The sequence below is a fragment of the Alligator mississippiensis genome, chromosome 5 (genome assembly GCF_030867095.1).
Source record: "Alligator mississippiensis isolate rAllMis1 chromosome 5, rAllMis1, whole genome shotgun sequence".
NCBI classification, from domain to species: Eukaryota; Metazoa; Chordata; order Crocodylia; family Alligatoridae; genus Alligator; species Alligator mississippiensis.
Genome location: NC_081828.1, coordinates 206,808,715 through 206,828,747, shown reverse-complemented (window position 1 = coordinate 206,828,747; position 20,033 = coordinate 206,808,715). Strand labels below are relative to the sequence as shown.

The 20,033-nt window shown below is 45.0% G+C and overlaps 1 protein-coding gene across 8 annotated transcripts in view; it reads right to left on the bottom strand.

Annotated features, from left to right (window-relative positions):
• Nucleotides 1-20,033, bottom strand: part of KMT2C (lysine methyltransferase 2C) — a 308,664-nt gene that overhangs the window by 71,940 nt on the left and 216,691 nt on the right. For 7 of the 8 annotated variants that reach the window (XM_059729207.1, XM_059729206.1, XM_059729204.1 and 4 more), the window contains 4 exons: nt 17,992-18,204; nt 13,538-13,666; nt 11,990-12,109; nt 637-767 (listed from right to left, as the gene is read on the bottom strand). In XM_059729207.1, coding sequence (XP_059585190.1) covers nt 637-767; nt 11,990-12,109; nt 13,538-13,666; nt 17,992-18,204 — 593 coding nt within the window. The remainder of the gene's footprint in view (nt 1-636; nt 768-11,989; nt 12,110-13,537; nt 13,667-17,991; nt 18,205-20,033) is intronic. The other variant, XM_059729205.1, reaches the window with a different exon arrangement.

Genomic DNA, 20,033 nt, shown 5'->3' with positions numbered 1-20,033 from the left:
CTATTCATTGTATTCCTCTTTAATTTTGCCCTAGAAAGCCGTGGCATTTTATGATTGGTAAAATTGTACTTTAAAAAAAAAATATCAGCTATTCCTTGCATTAATGAACTAAGAAACAACACAAAAAACTTAATCTATGTTTTATGAGAATGAGCTCATGGTAAAACAAAAGCCATTCTTATTAATAAGAAAAAGTCTTAGTGAGGGATCTTTCTCTATCCCTATTAAATGCACTTTTTTCCCCACATCAGACAGTATTCTCAAATCTTTCTGTAAAGAAATATTAATAATATCAAAAAGAAATGACAGGTTCAGCCTAAGTCTTTTGACAGAATTCAATATATACAAATATGCAAATTAAGGGTGCAGTATTTCATTTTCTCAGGAAAAAGGAACACAGAGCCTTATTTATACATTATGTCTCAGTAGCAAATAGGGGGCTGTAAGCTGAAAGATAGTATTATTGACATTAGATATACAACATATTATATATACTCATACACATACTTTACTTCAGTTGAATAAAAAAAACAGATAATAGAAAACAAGTGTTTATGCCTTAAATGTAGTAAAAACTTATTCAACAAGTGCAAACCTCAATTTTATGTAGCGGATAATGTAAGACAACAACTGTACCTGCAAGTATGCAGGGAAGGTTTCTTCAAGTTTATTTTTCTTTTTCCTGTAACGCTTTTTTGTTTTCTCAGTATTTTCAGAGACTGCGGTGGACTCATCAACTGGTGTGTCTGGCAGCTGTTCTGTCCAACCTAAGGAAAACATTCATGCCTAAATATATTAACATTCTCTTTAATATCTCTGGGCCCAGGGGCATAGTGGAAGACTGACAAAATTGTCTTGCTATGGATCCTAATGTATAGCTTGATTCTTGCTCCATACTTGTGTTGAAAGCCATCCCTCCATCAACCCAGCTGCACTTGGTCATTTGGGTTAGGGTTGTCAGAGGTAGCTAGAAAGGATACATGACACATCACTCCCTTGCGTGCCATGTGCCCATTATCTCTTGCCCACTCTATACATTTGAAATTTGTCATTATGATGAGCTATATGTACACTGCAGATTCATTATTATTAGAGCAGAACTGTTCTTTAAAAGATCTGTGTGAAAAGTAGGACTGGAAGGGACCTCACAAGGTCATCTGGTCCAGCCCCCTGCTCAAGACAGGATCATCCCTGACTAAACTATCCCAGCCAAGTGTTTGTCTAACCTGCTTCTGAAAGTTTCCAAGGATGAAGAGTCCACAACTTTTCAAGGTAGCTTATTCCAATCCCTGACCATCCTCATAGTCAGAAAGCTCCTCCAACTTATAGCCTCAATTTCCCCTGCTGCAGCTTACAGCTATTGCTCCCAGTCCTGTCCTCTACAGCCAAAGAGAAGAGCCAATCTCCATCCTCTCTATAATCGTCCTTCGAGTATTTGAAGACCGCTATCAAACTCCCCCTGTGTTGTCTCTTCCAGACTAAATAACCCTAGTTCTTTTAGCCTTTCTCCATAAGTCTCATCTCCCAGGCCCCTGATCATTTTTGGTGCTCTGCACTGGACTCTTTCCTAATTGTTCACATCCTTCTTGAAGTGTGGGGCCCAAAACTGGACTCCAGGTGAGGTCTCATTAGCTCTGAACGGAACAGAAGAATCAGATTCATGGAGAATCACAGTTGGAAGGGGTCTCCATAGGTCATTTACTCAACCTCCTGCCTGAAGCAGGATCATTCCTATCCAAGCCATCTTATACAAATCTGCTGTTTCACATTTTAGCAAAACAATACAGTCAAATCTGACACAACACAAGACATAAGAAAATCAAGGGAAGTGATTCACAAGTGACACTCCTGTTTATACAACCCAGGATGCTGTTGGCTTCTTTTTGGAACAACTGCACACTGTCGACTCAGATTCAGCTTATGGTCTAGCATAACCCCCAGGTCCTTCTCTTTAGTACTGCAACCTAGAGGTACTAATTCCCCACTTTGTATTTTTTTAATACAATTGTTCCATCCCAAGTGCAAGACTTTACACTTGTTCAATCGATGAACCTCACTCATTGATTGTGGATCATTTCTCCAGTCCCTGGAGGTCACTTTGGATCCTAGCCCTATCATTTGGGGTAATTCTTCATTTTTCAGTTTCCATAACAAATTTATTCCACTTAAAAGTTTTAAAAGTTGAGAAGTGACAATTCTGTTAATACTGTATAAAGCCAGAAAAGAATCAAGCTCCCCTAGTCATTCTCCTTCAGTAGTGCTAACACAGAGAGCAGTAAAGTAGATGAATTCTGACCTGGAATAGATGGGGAGAACAGAAGTGTGTCATAAAAAGGTGCTGAACACTTTTTGAATCACTGCATCAAAATTACTGTACACAGATCTATGCTTTTAGAATGCTCTTAGATAAATCCTTACCCACGTACTGAGTGGTTCTGCTCTACAACATTCAGGGGTAAAGGTCTCCCCTGCTCCCCCTCGATTTACTGATATAACAGTAAGTACCACTGTTTTCCTTCTTTGGGCGATGAAACATAAGGAATCTGGTCCAGATGATTTCCTAAGCACTTTTTCTCTTCTTTTTATTTAAGACTAAGACAGAATTATTCCTGTAATCTATGCCACTTAATTATTTTTTTCAAATACTACAATAGATCTGTGCTGAAGTCTTTGCTAAAAGTACACAAAAGCCCTTGAAAAAGAACAAAGTAATTATTGAATAAGTCATTCTAAAGTGGCAATAATTGTTTTTGTAACAAACAAATAAAAGACTTTTCTGCAAAACATTGTAGTATGACAAATCATCCATTCAACAGTTTATTGAGACCGACAAGTGAAGCCACTACATGCAAGCGCAATACTTCAAAAAATAATAAAAAACCCAACCTAATTACAGTAAGTGACTTGGGAAAGTCAATACACATTCTACATTGTTAGGTAACAAAACGCAGTATACCATAGGGTAGAAGAACCATTATCAAAACTTCAGCCAGACTCCTGTAGTTATACCTTGGAGCTGCTGTTCACAGTTTGGAGACTACTATTATGAATTCTGAACTGTTAAGATAATGCACATGAGGTTGCCTCAAAAGTCCGTAACTAGGAAAAACTCTAGCAGTCAGCTTGACAGTCAAGGAACAGACCAAAATATTATTCCACTCATTGTCCCCTATTCATATATTCTTTCCCACAAACTTTTGTTCTTAGAGCCACAAAAGAATAGGACTGAAAGGGACCTCAAGAGGTCATCTAGTCCAGTGGTTTCTCAGTCTTTTTCGACTCAACGCACTCCTCAAAAAATACCACCTCTAATCTTTAATTTTTGTTTGTCAGGGGTTTTTTTTGGCTACAGAAAAGTAATAGAACAATTCTTATATTGCAAAGAACTCAAAGACCATGGCAGGTCAGATGTGTTTCTACCACTATGGACTCCTATTCATAATTGCTGAGTTTATCTTGTGAATCATGTGTAGGTGTTGGACACCTAACAGCGCTAATACTGTGCTGTACCATGTGGCAGCCTTAAAAGGATCTCACAGATACTGTGGATCTAGGATACTAGGATACTGTGGCATCCTGGTTGAGAATCACTGATCTGGTCCAACCTCTTCCCTAAGGCAGAATCATCTCAGTGTAAACTTCCCTAGGCAGCGGCTGTTCAACCTGCCAGTGACGGATTTCACAGCCTCTCTAGGTAATCTGTTCTAGCTCTTAACCACCCTCAGAATTAGTAAATTCATCCTAATATGGAATCTAAAAGTCTCTTGTTGAAATTTAAACCTATTACTATTTGTCCTGTTCCCTGTGGACACAGAGAAAAATTGATCAATATAATCTTTTTAACAGCTTTTTTTGTATTTGAAGACTTATCAAATTTCCCCCTCAGTTCTCTCATTTCTACACTAAATTCCATTTCTTCCCACCTTTCCTTAAAATGCCATATTTTCTAGGTTTCTAATAGTTAGCTGTTCCTCTCTGAACTCTCTCCTGTTTGTCCACATCTTCCTTAAGGCATGATGCCCAAAACTGGACACAGTACCGAGGACCCACCGGTGCTGAAAAGTGGAAGAATTACTTCTGACTTGTATAAAACACTACTGTTCATACATTCCAGTTTTGCTATTAGCTGTTTTTGAAAAAGAAGTACAATGTTGACTCATACTCAGATTGTGATTTTCTATATCCGCCCTAGATCTTTGCTGCAGTACTGTGACCTAGCCATCATGCCATATGCTGTGCATTTGATTGTTCTTTCCCAAATACTTTGCACTTTTCCTTACTGCATTTCATCCTATTTATTTCAAAACATTTGTCCAATTTATTATGGTCATTTTGAATCCTAATCCTAAGTGCCTACAGCAGCATCCCTCTTGATGCTGTGTACCAACTTAATAAGCACAAACTGAATTACAGCAGTTACTCAATTCTAAGATGAGCAGATTTAACATGGGCAGGTGGCTCCTGTGGCTTGGGCTCTTGCTCATACCCAGGTGGCTGTTGCAGCTCAGGCTCCCACCCCTACCCAGGTTTGGGGTCACTGCTGTAATTGCTGCCTGCCCCATCCTCTACCTCTATACCCCACCATCTGCCCCCTACAGCTCCTTCCTCCCATTTCCCCTCTTCCACACTGTCTCTGCTCCCCAGCCTGCTTCTTTCCCCTCCTGCCTCTTACCCTTGCTCCATGCTGGTAGGTGTTGCCCATGCTGCAGCCTGGGGCACTGAGCACAGCCCCATCCTGGCCCTGTAGCAGTGGTGTGCACCATGCACAGCTGCTGTGGGGTGGAGCTGGGCTGGAGCCATGCTCAGTGCCCTAGGCTAGGACAAGGACAGAGCCTGCCTGTGAAAAGAGAGGAGGGAAGGAAGGCTCAAGGCTGTGGGGGAGAGGGCAGAGGTAACAGGGGGGCAGGTACAAGCATGGAGCAAGCTACTTCACCTCCCCAAACCATCTACTCCCCTTCCACCGCTGCAGTGGTCGGGAGATTAATTAAAAAGACGACCCTCCAATAATTAGATTGGACATATGGGGAATTATAACAAATTTATAAATTTTCCATGTAGAAAACTTAATTATTGGGGAGCCATCTTAAATTCAGGATTGTCTTATATTCAAGTAAATACAGTATAATATGCTGTATGGGCTGGATTAGTGGTTGGCCACCTTTTAAAGCTGCAGGCCAGACTGGCCCAGGTGGGGTCAGAGGTGGGTGGATGGGCAAGTGCTAGAGCCTATTTGGTGCTGCTGCTATTCTTCTCCACGGCAGCATGAGGGAAGCACCAGTCTCCACAGCAGCACAGCAAAGTGACTGATGCCAAAACCTCCCCGCTGCCAAATACCGCTGAGCCAAATTATAGGGCTCCATGGACTGTAGGGTGTCAACCCCTAGTCAAGACTATTAGACTCAGTACAGACTCTTAGGAAACACTACTTGATACTAGTCTGGTCTGATACTAAACCATTAATGACTTCTTTTTGAGCATTATTATCCAACCAGCTATCCATTGCCTTATAGTAGTTTAAATGTGGACTGTATTTCCTAAGCTTACTTATGAGAGTATCATAGGAGGCATTGCTATATTGCATGCACAGCTGTCTTCCTGTCTATGTGTGTCATTATCCTGCTATTTTTCTACATTTGGTAGATCAGACACCTGTTTTCTTTCCCTGTTCATTGCTGCCCAAATAGTTTTGTCTGTCTCAATCTTTTTCTTCCACTGCTGCTTCATTTCTATCTTCCTTCTCCGGCTTACATTCTTCCCACGTTATATTCTCTCTGTGTTTTGGTGTGGTCTTTGGCCCCCTGGTTTGTCTCCTTCCTTTTCTATTACTGTGCAACTCTCCCTTCACCACGTTGGTCTGTTGTACTCTTTTCAGAGAACTCTGGGCAGACTGGGTTTTGCTTACATCCTGCTCTCTGAATAACTTGAGAGTAGTTTTTCTGCTAGCACTCAGAAGGGAATGGAACAGGACAGAGCAGCAAGGAAAACTACAGAGATCAACACCGGAGAAAGGCCAGACTCTCAGCAGGCAGAAGCCAGAATGGTACCGATGACTTAACTCCAGCTATGCTGACTCAGAACACATGAAGCTATGCTCCAGTATCCCCAAATGGATTTTTCCCCTTAATAAATAACCAGATAGCAAATAACTAACTAACTCCAACTGTTTGGCTGGAGAATACAGACACACTCATGTACTTGTCATACTCATGTATCTGTCCCCTTCCCCTTTGCCCCTCCCTTTTGTTGCATATCCTCACTTTTTTTTGAAAGTTAATCACCCAGAAAAGGTTCTGCTACACAGTCCAAACAAGTGTAGTACCAGGGCTCCATAAAGTAATCCCGCTGACTTCAGTTCCAAGGTTGTGTTACATCTCTAGTGTACCGCTGCACAGAATGAGGCTTTTTTCAGTATATTTAATGGCTACGACTGTGAGTTCTTATTAAAAAAATTACAATCTATATATTTCTATATTTCCTATATAAAACCACCTTCAAACTAAAATATGCCATTTAGAGTACAGGACTGGAAAGCACATGTTACATACTTATGGTACACTTAACTTCTGAGGTTTGAGGCTTCAACATCTGTATGTTTATTAAAGACAGATGAAATTATTAAATGAATAAAATTTCCCCGCACATGTATTTTTTATGAGCCTCATTAATTCGAAGACTATAATCAGGTTTTTGATTAGGAAGCTTAAGTGCCCATTATTAGGTCCTGATAAGATGCTGAAAAATTAATGTTCAAACTAAAGATGTGCCACCTGCCCACAGGTTATAAAATCGAGGGCCACATACTTCTGCATAAAAGGAGTAAAAAAAGCAAAGGAATATCTTCACAGCAAACTGAGGAATTCCCAAATACAAAAGTCTTTACAAAGCAGACATAACTGTAAAACAAGGGCTAAGTACAGACAGTCAAAAAGCCCAAGGCTGAATCGATATAGTCTTTACAGGTTAGTCTAAACTGCAGAGATTAAACTGAGAAACAAGTGAACAGACACTCACTTTTGATTCAGGAAATGCAGCCACATGCATGCGGTGGCTCCAGCCAGAAGCTGGGGGGTGCTAGACCATGGATCCCCGCCTATCATCCACTTCCAAAGGGAAGGGACTGAAGCTCCTAGGCTTTTCCTTCCTCCCTGCTGGAGCAGAGAGGGCATGGGCAGGCCCCAGCCCGAAGCTAGCACACTGCAGGGTGAGGGGTTAAATCCCCTCCCCAGCCCTCACAGGATCCTACACCTGGGCCTCACTGGGCTGGGGGCGAGGGGCAGTGCCCTTGGGTGCCTTGACATTAGCATGCTTGTCACCTATAGCACCTTTGGCAGGACTCTCATGCATTCAGTGTCTTGTCTCTCCTTAGGTGTTCCAGGCTCCCACCTTGTGCAGGTTCTGCTTTATCATGCAAGTGTAGTTCTCTGCTTTCTTTGATCACACCAGCCCAAGCAGTCTGGGACTCTCTCCTGTTCCCTTAGCTCTGTCTCCAGCACATACATGTGATGACTGTGCCAGGTCTTTGCCAACACCTCTCACCTCTCAGTCTGGTCCTGCAGGACTTGGCCCTGTGCTCACATGTGGCAGGGCCCAGTTCCTCCAGCTCCAGTTCCCCAGACTCCCCTACGGCCTGGGGGTGCTGAGGGGAATTATGCCCCTCCCCTTATCAACTGCTTGCCTCGGTCTCTACTAGAGGTGGGAGGGGGTGGAGTATGCTGGTCACCTGCTGGCACCCTTCCAAGCAGACCCTGGCTGGGGTCCCATGCTGGTGGGAGAGGGGGTTTAAACCCCTTCCTTCCCCTTCACCTGAGCCTACCTGCCCAAGCCCCATGCCCACTCTGCTCCAGCAGGGAAAAGTCTGGCAGGGGCTGTCCGCCCCCACCCTCCCCGAGGCAGACCCAGTTGCATCCTCAGCCAGGTTTCCCAGCCTCACGTCAGCCAGCCTCACTGCTCTGGCTAGGGAGCAGAGGTAGGACCAACCCTGCTCTCTGGAGCAGACAGCACAGCCCAGTCCAGCTCAGGGCAGCAAAGCATTCTGGGATGCTGGGGGACTGTGACTTAACTTAAACCAGGAAGAGGTCTGGGACAAAAGTTCCGTGAACTTGTTTGACCTAAATCAGCTAAGTCTGATGCTACATTTAACTAGGTTTATCTTAAACCAGTTTCAGGCATTTTGAAACTGGTTTATGTACACTGAACTTCTGTTCTGTTACAGGGTTAAACCAGTTTCTGATCACTTAAACTGGTTTATGTGCATCTTCTGTCCCTAGCCAAAGAAACAGAACAATTTCTAAGTTGGGGACCCATCATAGGATCATAGCAAAGTTACGCTGGAAGGGCAGGATCTCACAGGGCCATCTAGTCCAGCTCCCTGATCAAGGCAGGATCTTCCCTGACTAAACCAACCTAGGCAACTGTTTGTCTAACCTACTCTAGAAAACTTCCAAGGATGGAGATTTACAATTTCTCTAGGTAGTCTGTTCCAATACTTGGTCACCCTCTTACGGTGTGTCCACACATGCAAGCATGTGCACTTGCAGCAAATCAAATAGAAACAGTGCAAATTTGAGCTGGGGATTTTGCCTTGGAGCACATGCCCAGACATGCACTTTGGTATGGGGCAAATTGTGCCACATGGGGCGAAATAACCGTGCCTGGTTCCTCCAGGATCTGGAGCCAGGGGGGAGCTACAGCCCGGGGCCATTAACTGTGCCATCCCCACCAGTATAAAAAGCTGCCCTGTCCTGGCCCCATCAGTACAAAAAGCTGCCCTGCCAAGTAGCTCAGGGCCTCTTGCTTCTGGGGTCCAGCCAACTGGTACCTGGGGACACTACCCCTTGTGCCAGCTGGACTGCTGAAGCAACCTTGAGAGTTCCCTGCACTCTCTACTCATTGCAGCAGTCTGGCAGTGGGGGCTGCTGCCTGGCTGTGACCTGCTGTGCACCTGCCAGACCCGGATGCGGACTGCACAGCCAGTAGAGGCATTTGTCCCTCTGGGCCAACTGCCTGTGGCTGCAGAATTGGCCTTTGTGTGGCACTACTGCCATGTGTGCCCCCTGCTCTGCAATCTGAACAGCTATCGCCCAGAAGATGTTCCCAGTGTGGTGGCCTGCTTTGAACTGTCAAAGTATGTCCTCCTGGCCCCAACTGGCCAGGAGGTCAGCCACCTCCACCTGGGTCCAAGGTGCCAGCTCTGAGCAGGCTCCTCTACCTGAGTCCTGCCACTGGCCTCCCTAGCAGGAATTCTGGTGTTTCCTATTTGAAAACTGAAAAATCCCTGATAAAAAAATCCCAAAGTTACTCTGTAAAATATCCGAAATCTGTGTTCTTCCATAATTAAAACGAAAGGCCACTACATGTAGAGAGAGACTGAGAGATAGCGATTAGTTGGGCAATGTTTTATTGATATATCTAGTGTTAGAGCAGTTTGGAAGCCTACCAGTGTCTCTATCATCATAATAAAATGAATTCTAAATACCTATGTTTTGCTGTTTGCCTTTGGTTTTCTTACCATAGAGCAGTTAGAGCTCTCTCTGACCCCTTCACTAACCAGGAAGTGGGGATAGCTGCCCCTGCAGCCACAGATGAAATTATTAAATGAATAATAATTCATTTATATGCAGGCCTCATCCTGTCTGGCAGCTAGGCATGCAGGGTGTGTGCTGGGGGGATATGGGGTTTACAGGAGGGGGATGGGAAGGAAGGTTGGGGGATGTGGGTGGCTATGGAGGGATGTGGGGGCCATGGGGTGTGTGGGTAGGTGTGGGTGGATTTTGGAGGGACTGTGTGGGGGGGGCTGCTCAGGAGGGGTGGGTCCTATGCCCCCAGCAGGGTGCAGCCCCCCTGCAGAGCTCATGGACTGCCCCCCACAGGGCTACAGCCCCCCCCCAGGGGCCACATGGCCTCCGCAGGGGCTACCATGCCTTACCCCTGCTTGCTCCCCCAGCCCCCTGGATTACTGCCCTACCTGGCCCCATCCCCTGCCAGCCCCTCGATGGGTGTCCCTCCCGGCCCACACCCTGCTTGCACTCCCAGCCCCCCCACACAGCTGCCCCACCCTGGCCCCAGCCTCCAGAACTTAAAAAAAAAAAAGCCTGACACTCACCGGCAGTAGCAGGGGCTGTGGGGCCTCGTGGCAGGGCCCCCCTGCACAGCAGAGGGCAGCGGGGGGACAGCAGGGCTCCCTGATCATTGCCCCAGCCCTGGGGGAAGCAGCAGGGGGCAATGGGCCCCAGCCACCTGGCACCTGCACTGCCACTGGCCCATTGCGCGTGTGTGGCCGGGGTTGGCAGGGTGTTGCGCGGCTCCATGCGCTGTCAGGCAGCTGGGGCTGCTGCAGCTGTGACCTGGGCCCTGTGCTGCGCAAGGGGGCTCTGCCATGAAGCCCCAGTGACCCTGACAGCAGCTGGTAGTATCCAATGAGTGCAGGGCTTTTTTTTTTTTTTTTTTAATTGCCGGGATGCTGGCGCTAGGTGGGACAGCCATCAGGGGGCTTGGGTGGTAGGCAAGGGATGGGGCCGAGTGGAGCAGCCATCAGGGGAGCTTGGGGGGGTAGGCAAGGGATGGGGCTGGGTGGGGCAGTCACTGGGGGGCCTGGGGGACTGGGTGGGGGATGGGGCCAGGAAGGGCAGCAATCCGGGGGCCTCAGGGAGAGGGTGGGGGATGGGGAAGGGTGGGGAAGCAATCTGGGGAGCTCTCTGCAGAACTACAGCCTAGCCAGTCATTCCCCAGCCTCTATTTGGGCATGCAATTATTCCATCCCAAGTGGAGAACTTTGAACCTGTCCTTGCTGAATCTCGTCTAATCGATTGCAGACCATTTCTCCAATCTATCCAGGTCATTCTGGATCTGAACCCTACCCTCTGGAGTATCTGCTACTCCACTCAATTTGGTATCAGCCACAAATTTGTTAAGCGCACACTTAATCCCATCATCCAAATCAATGAAGATATTAAACAATGTGGGATCCAGGACAGACCCAGGGGGAACTCCATCTTATACCTGCTCCCACCTAGATACTGAGTCACTGATGACTACCCATTGAGTACGATGGTGTAACCAGTTATATATCCACCTTGTAATTTCATCTAGTCTGCACTTCCAATGGAAATATGTTCTGACCTCCTAAAACCCTTATAAATGTAAAGAAGAGGTCTAACTTTTTTTCATTCCTTTGTAGGTATCACTATAGTACCTAGAGGCTGGAACAGAGATCAACCTCCCCATCGTGCTGAGCTTTATTCAAACAAAGTAATAGGCAGTTCCTGCTCCAAAGAGCAAAAAAGCTAAACAGATAAGACCGACAAGAAGGAGAGATACAAATGCATGGAGAAGTGAATTATTTTCTTTTAAGACACATAGTAGGTAAATGGCAGGCCTGGGTCTACAACCAGATCTTCTGACTTCCAGGTCAATGCTCAATCTACTGATCCACACTGCTTTTCTTTGCTGTGTCCAGTGCTGTAGCAATGAAGTTTGGTGCCTGGGGCAAAGCCTGCAGCAGCAGCCCACCCTTTCCCTGTGCACAAATTCAGGTGGCACATGCCCCCCCCCCCCAAGCTTGCCTGGGAGTGCACAGAGTGGCAGGGGCCACCCTTCCCCTGTCCCCGTGCCCCCACAAACAACTTGTGGCTCTGTCCTGCATCCCACCCCAGCTGGGCAGCGCCTGTTGGTGCCCCTTCACTTTTGTGCCTGGGACAGTCGCCCCGCTCGCCCCCCTGCCCCATGCTACGGCATTGGTTGCGTCTCAACAGCCTGGAACACTCTCTTGCTTCGCGGAGTTTCCAATTCCTCTTTGTGAATTGTGGACACTACTGTTAATATACAAATAGTATACTCTTCAAGCGCATGCGCGCACGCACGCACACACACGCACACACACACATTAATAGTGTAACCATGTTTTGCAGCCACACTTCTCACAGAAATAGATAAAAATTAAAGTAACGAATTTTACTCTACTAAGCACTGACAGTAATTTACTAATACATACCCTCATCTCTGGTAGGCAACTGCTCAGAAACAGAGCCAGAAGAATCTTTCCTAGAGAGAGATCTCTTGGTTTTTCCCTGTCCAGTACGACTCCTCTGGCGTACCATGAATCCACCGATCCCTAACAAGAAAGCAAAACTTCAGCAGGCAGGAACAGATTACGGTTCCACAAAAGATTAGAAACCAACAGATTTATTTATTTTCCTAAAAAGAAAAAGCCATTAGAAATTAAGACATTTTTTAGTTTTACAAATACAAGGACTTCTTCAAAACAGAGGTACATTTTCTAAAAAACCAAGGCTATATGTAGTTTCTGTACCAATATAATTTGTTTGCTTGGGCTCCGATTTTTTTTTTTAAATGATATGTGTAGAGCAGTATAGTGCTCTAGCACTGGCAAAATCATTTGGATAAGTTGGTGGAAAGCACCTTTATAAATTATTTCCCTTTCCATATGGTTACACAGAAGCTATACCCATATAAGCATATTTGTATCCGTATAACTGTCCACACTATAAGCGCTGTGTCCCTTTAACTATGCTAGGACAGTTAAAAAGGTACAACTCTGAACCTTTCTGATTCAAATAAGGCCTAAGATAACTGACTGAGTTTCAAAAACTTCAGGACTTTTCAATGACTACCATGTATAATTTTACCAAGGCATCTAACAACTAAGGACTTCTTATATCAATGAATATGCTTGTAGTTAGCAAAACATGTCAGGATTTTGGAAATATGACATAGCCACAGGAGTAGCAGCTAAAACCAAGAGGAACCAAAACAAAAAAAATTTCCTAAGGAATCCCAAAGTATCCACAGAAGTCTCCCATTATTATTCAATAGGGAAAATTCAGAATCCCCATGCACAACAGCTGGACACCTTTATTAGGAGTTATATATGCTTTTATCTCAGAAATTGTTTTAACCATTATAACAGTGCTTGACTGAATTCCCTAATGAGCACCTGTGATTACTAACTCTATCAAAAATGAAAAGGACATGATCAATCTAACAATTAAACTGACTAAAAATTCTGACTCAAATCCAGGCAGTTTGAAATTTAACCATATCATGTATTTGAGAAAACACCTAAGATACTTGCCCAAGCATTCTTAAAAAACAAAACAATTCATACATTTACTTCACTGAGCCGTATACACCAATAAAGCAGTATATATTTGTATATATGTTTGCATATACATGTTACAAGTATATTTAATTAGATAAACAACATGAATAATTTTATCAAATTAAGTAAGTAAATAGTATATAGCTGATCTGAATTATACACTGGTACTTAACAGCACCATAAAGGAAGGTTGGGTGCTATACTGCAAACCAGGAAAGCACAACTTGATAATAAGACTGCAAGGTATTTAACCAAAATAGAAAAGACATGGCATACTGTACAGTAAGGAAAGAACAGTCTGAAAAAGCGTTTCCTAAGTAGACTTTTTAATGCTCCTATCCTAAGCTAATGGAATATTTCTGTTGTAGGAAAACATAAATATAACAACCAAGTGACAGTCGTCTACACTGTGTCCCCTACCAGGTCTGTATGGCTTTCTCTTTCTCTTCTTGATTCCATCAGCTCCTTCTGTCACCTTTGCATCATCATCCACAGTTTCCCGTTCTGGGCTGGAATCTGATTTTCCATCGCAGTCCATAAGATCACCTTCTGGAGAAAAGACAAGAAGTATAAACTGAACCAGAAAAAGAGATGGATAAAAATTCTTGCACACATTCTATACGGTTATGATTTTCAAAAGCACCAAAAAGATATTTCATGCCTAATTTTCATTGTTTCTTTAAAAAAACCACTCTATCAATACACACAAAAGACCAGCATATGCACCTCCCAAAAGCCTGCTGATGATCTGGGTGGTAAAACAGCCCATCTACATGAATACAAGATTCCACATAACTCTGTTTAATTTAGATTCCTATGTTGCTTCATCGCTCTAGTGCTTCAGTGCCTACCAAGGGATGAGCAGGCAACATGATTAACACGCATCACATATGGCCTTTTTCTGTAAAGAAAACTTGTGGGTACACTGTTTTGTTTTGGTAAGGGTTTTTTTTCTTCTTCTTTTAATGTACAAACTGCTGTATTTTTGTTAGAAAAGGAGGAGGACAAAAGAATTAGAGGTACACCCATATATCGGTGCTGTATCAGGTCAGCACCAATAAAAGGAAAATTAACATTATTGGCTGTTGGCTTTTTTTGGCCCATGTAGCCGATATTATCAATGATAAATACAATATGCTACATACATGCGGGCAGCTGCACTCATGCACGTGGCCGGGAATGCAGCCAGGCAGCTTGGAGAGCAGCGCCCTGCAGACAAGTCTGTGAAGGGGGAGGAGAATGGGGGAAAGGGCCAGATCAAGGCCCCCACGGTAAGGGAAGGAGTGCCCAGCTAGGGCAGTGAATGAGACGCAGGGCCAGGGCAGAAAGCGGGACAGAGCTGTGGGCAGTTTGTCCAGGGGGTGAGGTGGACGGCTACCCACCACGTCATACCCCCACCCCGGGAGAAGCATGGTGGGGCATATGTCCCCCCCCCACCAGATTTCTGTGCAAACCCAGCATGCCCCACGCCTGCCCCAGACTCACCTATCCAGGCTCAGCAGCAGCAGCAGATGGGCAAAAATTGTTGCTTGGCATGGGGGAAAAGTGGTCCCTCCTCCTTGCTGCTGCTGGACAGTTCTTGGCGCAGCCGCCCGGAGCCCGCACCACGCCATGCCACACCAGGCTGTCCTGTCGCTGTCACCACCAACCCTGGGCTACCCAGCACAGCAGCAGTGACAGTACAGAGTAGCCACGGGGCAGCCCAGGCAGTGATGACGCAGGGCAGCCTGGTGTGGCCCGGGCCCCGGGTGGCTGCATCAAGAACTGCCCGGCAGCAGTGATAGGGAGGGACTGCTTTTCCCCCCACGTTGAGCAACGGTTTCTGCCTGGGCGCCGCTGCTGCCACTGCTGAGCTTGGACAGGCTCCAGAGCAGAAGCGGGGCACGCCAGGTTGGGGCTGCATGTGTAGGTCTCTGTTGGTACCGCAGGGCTGGGGCCAGTGGCAGTGGCAGCTGGAAGGAGCTGCTGCTGCCTGGGGTGCCGAGAAAGGGAGTCCAGCCGCGGAACTGCCCAGCCCCACTGCGTGCCTAGGAAGCAGCAGGATGTAGCATGACTGGGCAGTGCCTGGGCCAGGTGGGACCAAGCAACTTGCCACAGCCCGGTCAAACTTCCTCCGTGGGCTGGATCCAGCCCATGGTTTGTATTTTGCCCACCCCTGATTTAAAGAGTCGTCTCTAGAACACTTGTGTGCCAAATTTGTTTGGGTCCCAGAAAGACTCTATATGCAACAGCACATGGAGTTGCTAAACTACCCTACATTTTCTCTAGTTTCTTTTTGAAGTGCAGTTCTACAAATATTAACAAAAGACATGTGTTGTAACATGCCTAAGTTTCAAAAGCAAGCCTAGGTTTTTCAAAAGCAAGCCTAGATTTTTCAAAAGCAAGCCTACTAAGATTTTTAAAGGCATCTCAGTTGCTTAATGAAAGAATGAAGATGAAACGGTAAGAACTGAAAGCAAAACAAAGGTAGATCTTGCTGCTCCACACACATGCTGTGGCTATTATATTTTATATCTTTCTATCTTGTTATATTATCAAAAAGAGGATTGAGTGGAAGCTTGATTATGGTGCATAAGTACCTTTAAAAGTAGAAAATACAGGGTATTAAAGGGTTCTTTATCTATTGGAAAAAAGACACCACAGGGACAAGCCAGATAACCTCAAATGGGAAACAGGCACCAACTGTAACACTGACGTTAGGAACAGATGTTGTGTTTGTCTCCGGAACAAGTTGTGCCTGTCTTTGTCCCAAAACAGAGAAGTCCCAGGACTGGTAGGTACAAGCATCGCCCTTCCAATCAAGGTTTAGCGAGTGGTTGAATGCACTGCCACTTTTCTGCCACTGGTTCAATAAAGCAATCCTGGGACAAATGTTCAGATGCGCTGTTGTGATATCTTGGGACAAACTTCCAGCACTGCTCATCCCATGAACCTTTGTATGGTCTGTCCTGGGACAACACACAGACATCTGAATGACTGCATTTTGTCCCTGTACAAAATGGTTTCTTCCAGCGCAAATGTGAGGTCTGTTCATAGCCTGAGAGTGATTAACTATTGGAACAACCTATGAAGGGAAACGGTTAAGTCTGCATCTCCTTATGGTTGTACATTAAAATGAGATGCCTGTTGGTGCTTTATACAAGTTGTTGCTCCATAAAATGTTAATAAGGTGAAATGTAAGGGCCTATGATAATATAGGAGGTCAGACAAGGGACTACTTCTGTCACCAGAAGTACTAGCATTCGACAGCAGCTGCCAAAGGGGAGCTTCCAGAGTGTATATGTGCTTGGGAAGGGCACAACTGTTCAAAAGTCCCAGTGGTCAGCTGAAGGAGCAGGCATATCTATGCAGTGATGATTCTCAATTTTTTTAGACTCAAGGCACCCTGCACCGGACTCAATGCACCCCTCCATAGCTTAACGTGAATACAATGGCACCCAATTTAAAAAATAAATGTATACATTACAGTGCTGACCTCCTTGCAGCGGGACTGGACAGTAGGGCTGGAGGAATCAGCCAAGCAAGGACAAGCTTGAGCTTGTGCTCATCTGCTTAGCATTCCTGTCCTGCGCTGTCACCACCTCCAGATCCTGTCTGTTTTGCTTCTGGAAGCTGCTCCCCATTGGCCTGCGGCCTTATCCCATCCACCTGGCTGAGCATGCCCTGCCTCTGGGGTCCCTGCCTGCCTGGCACCCCCAGTGATGGGTGCGGGGTGTATGGGCCAGGGTGCCCGGGCAGCAGGGCTGGGTCCATCACCAGTGACAATACTAGCAGCAGCAGCTGGAAGGAGCTGCTGCTGCTACACTGTCCTTGTCCTGCTGCGTGTCCAGGGGTGGAGGGACCGGCCACATGCACCACAGCCTGGGTAGGGCTAAGGGACATGCCATAGGCCAGATAAAATCCCTTGATGGACTGGATTTTGGCCACCCCTGTTCTAGGGTGATCTATCACCTTCACTGGCATCCACCATCATTAGTTCGAGATGCCTCCCTGGCTGTTCCATTTAATAGCTATCATCCATAACTCTGGCTAGTCCCTTTTTGAACCTGGGTATACAATCTATCTCTATAACCTCCTAGAGTAACAAGCTCCACAAGTTAACTATGCGCTGTATAAAAGAGGACTTTGTCTTGTTAGTTTTAAACCTGTCTCCTGTCATCTCCTAGCCTTAATCTTGTTGAACTGGAAAGGAGGCAAGAGAAAAGTGACCACTCAATTAACTTTAGAGATCTTAAACAAACACACAAAAACTCCACACATTTCTTCCAGCCAAGAGCAGACTACAATTAGGGATATTCCAGCAGAACACTTGCTTATATCAACAACTGAACATGGAAACTACACCAATGGTTAAGCCACTCTACTATCTCAAGCACTCTCTATATCTACAAAAAGCTTCTTATGGCATTTAATCTGATTAACAACAAGGCAATGTTGTATAAACAGAAAGCACTTTAGACTATGATGAGGTGGTATGCCGACACACCACTTGTAACAGATACCTGTGTTACTTATCTCATGACTTTCACATTTGTGGGTTAGCGAGATTATATTCCACAATATATTAATCAGCATGCACAGTGGATTCTACATAAACTAGCACAGCTTGACCACACAATCCACACTTCCCAAGTTGCTGGCCTTAAATGAGGTGGTTTCCATATAAGAGGTATGACGCATGGAAAAAATGGCTAATAGGTCCATCTCCTTGAAATGGACAGATATGAACACTGACAAGCCAGGTTTTGTCTAATTAGTCCTCCTTTTAGCCAAACAGCACTGTGCTGAAACACAAACACAGCCAAGGATACAATATATACATCTACTGAAACACACAAGTTCAAACAAGAAACATGGCACACATGGACCATTACCTCTACTGTCGTCCATCTCTCCATCCCTTGAGTGCTCCGATTGGATATCTGGTGGTGTCTGTAGCACAGCCACACTGTTCTGGTTTATAATCTTCAATTTAAGCTTTGGTTTTGTCCGTTTTCTTCTTGGTACTGTAACAGTTAGGCTCTGCAACTGAGACATCCCCAATTCTGTCAAACAGACTCCATCCTGAGTATATGTCTTCGGAGGGTCTAAAAAGTTAAAAGAAGGGTAACGGGAATGTAAAACATTAACCTATAAGGCATGGATAACTCTTTGTAAACAGGGCTTTAAAGAGTTAACCATAAGCATGTCAAAAGGTGAGAGATTCTAGTTTTAGAACTTGAGGAAATTGGTATAAATAATACAGAGGCACCTGACACTACCTTATAAATTACATCCTTTATAATTTAGTCTGATGTCAAACCCTGCAACAATGCACTATATTGTTACATGACATGGACAAACTGCAAACACTTATTAAAAAGAATTGTTTGTATTGAGACAGTTGACAATTTGTAACATAGCCAGGTCTGTATTGGCTCTGTGACATACTTGCATAGACCATACTTTATATAGTTTTGGTCTCTGTTGCCTGTCAATCAATATAGGTCCTTAGATGGCCCTCATCAGTGCAAAACATCACACAATTATTACTAAGTTTTATCTTCCCAGTATTTCTTGTAACGTGGGAAACATTACCTTCAGAGATCTGAAGAACAGACTAGATTCAGGTAAAGGCAGGAATTGGACGCAGATCTGCTGGTGGCCTCTCTCCTAAGCTGGGAGCAGACAACTGAGGTCTGCTGATAAGCACTTGCTAACAGCCCCTAGATCTCAGTGCGGACACAGGATCCTTGACCAACTCAATCAGAGCTCCATCAGTATACATGTTCAAACACTTATACAAATGATTCAAAGCCCAACAATGAAATAATGTTTCTGACCTCTGTAGCTAATAGGGCTGTGTGAAATTTCGACAGGTGCTTTGTTTCGAAGCTGGTTTGATGCGTTTCGAGCTTGAAACAGTGACAGCAAAATTGAAACAAAACAAAAGGCTTCAAAACAGCCTCAAAATGAAATGAGGGCATTCAAAATGTTTCGAGTTTCGAAGCTGGACTTGCTGCAGCTAAACAGAAACAAAGGAGAGGGAGGAGGAAGAGGGGGGAAAAACTGATCTGATATTGACCTCCAACTCCCTGTTCAATTCCCCAGCTCTCTGATCGCTTTCCCCAACTCTTACCGGGGGGTGCTGGCCCGCGATCTGCGTGCAGGGTTTCAGCAGGCTGCAGCTGAAACTGCAGCAGCCGCTTGCTGAAACCCAGCGCGCAGATATGGGGGCCTGCGCCCCCCAGGAAGAGCTGGGGAATCGAACTGGGAGCTGGGGAATGTTCATGTTCCAGCCAGCAGCAGCAGCCTGTTGTCATCCCATGTGCAGATCCAGGGGCCCGTGCCCTCCAGGAGGAGTCTTGCTGCCAGCAAGTGATATGAGTTTTGCTTGGAACAGTTTGAGGTGCAGTTTTGCAGAAACCCTTGCACCTATATCTTTGAAACTTGCCCTCAGAAGGGGCTACCATCTCTGCAATTTCCATCTGAATCAGGCTTCAAATGACAAAGTTACAGGCATTTTCATGATTCCCCATGATATCCTATGGGTGAAACGTCAAAACAGCAAAACAGCTTTGACGAAACGAAATGGAATAGTGCTTAGAAATGAAATGAAATGGAGAAACAAAACACTGTCCCTTCGAAACGGAAGTCTAAATGAAATGGTGCCATTTTGCACAGCTCTAGTAGCCAATTTATTATTGGCTTGGTAATATGGTCTCTACAAATTTTTATCTATCCTAAAAAGTAGCCAACATTTACATAAGTTTTCTCAAGTAATATTACAGAGTATATATGCACAACCCAGACATGTATATATAATCCTTTACAAACAAGCTTTAGTTTTATATATTATATTATGCAACACATTAGATTATATCATTACATTTCTATATTATAAATCTATATTATTTTCTTGCTTGGTAAAGGGGGC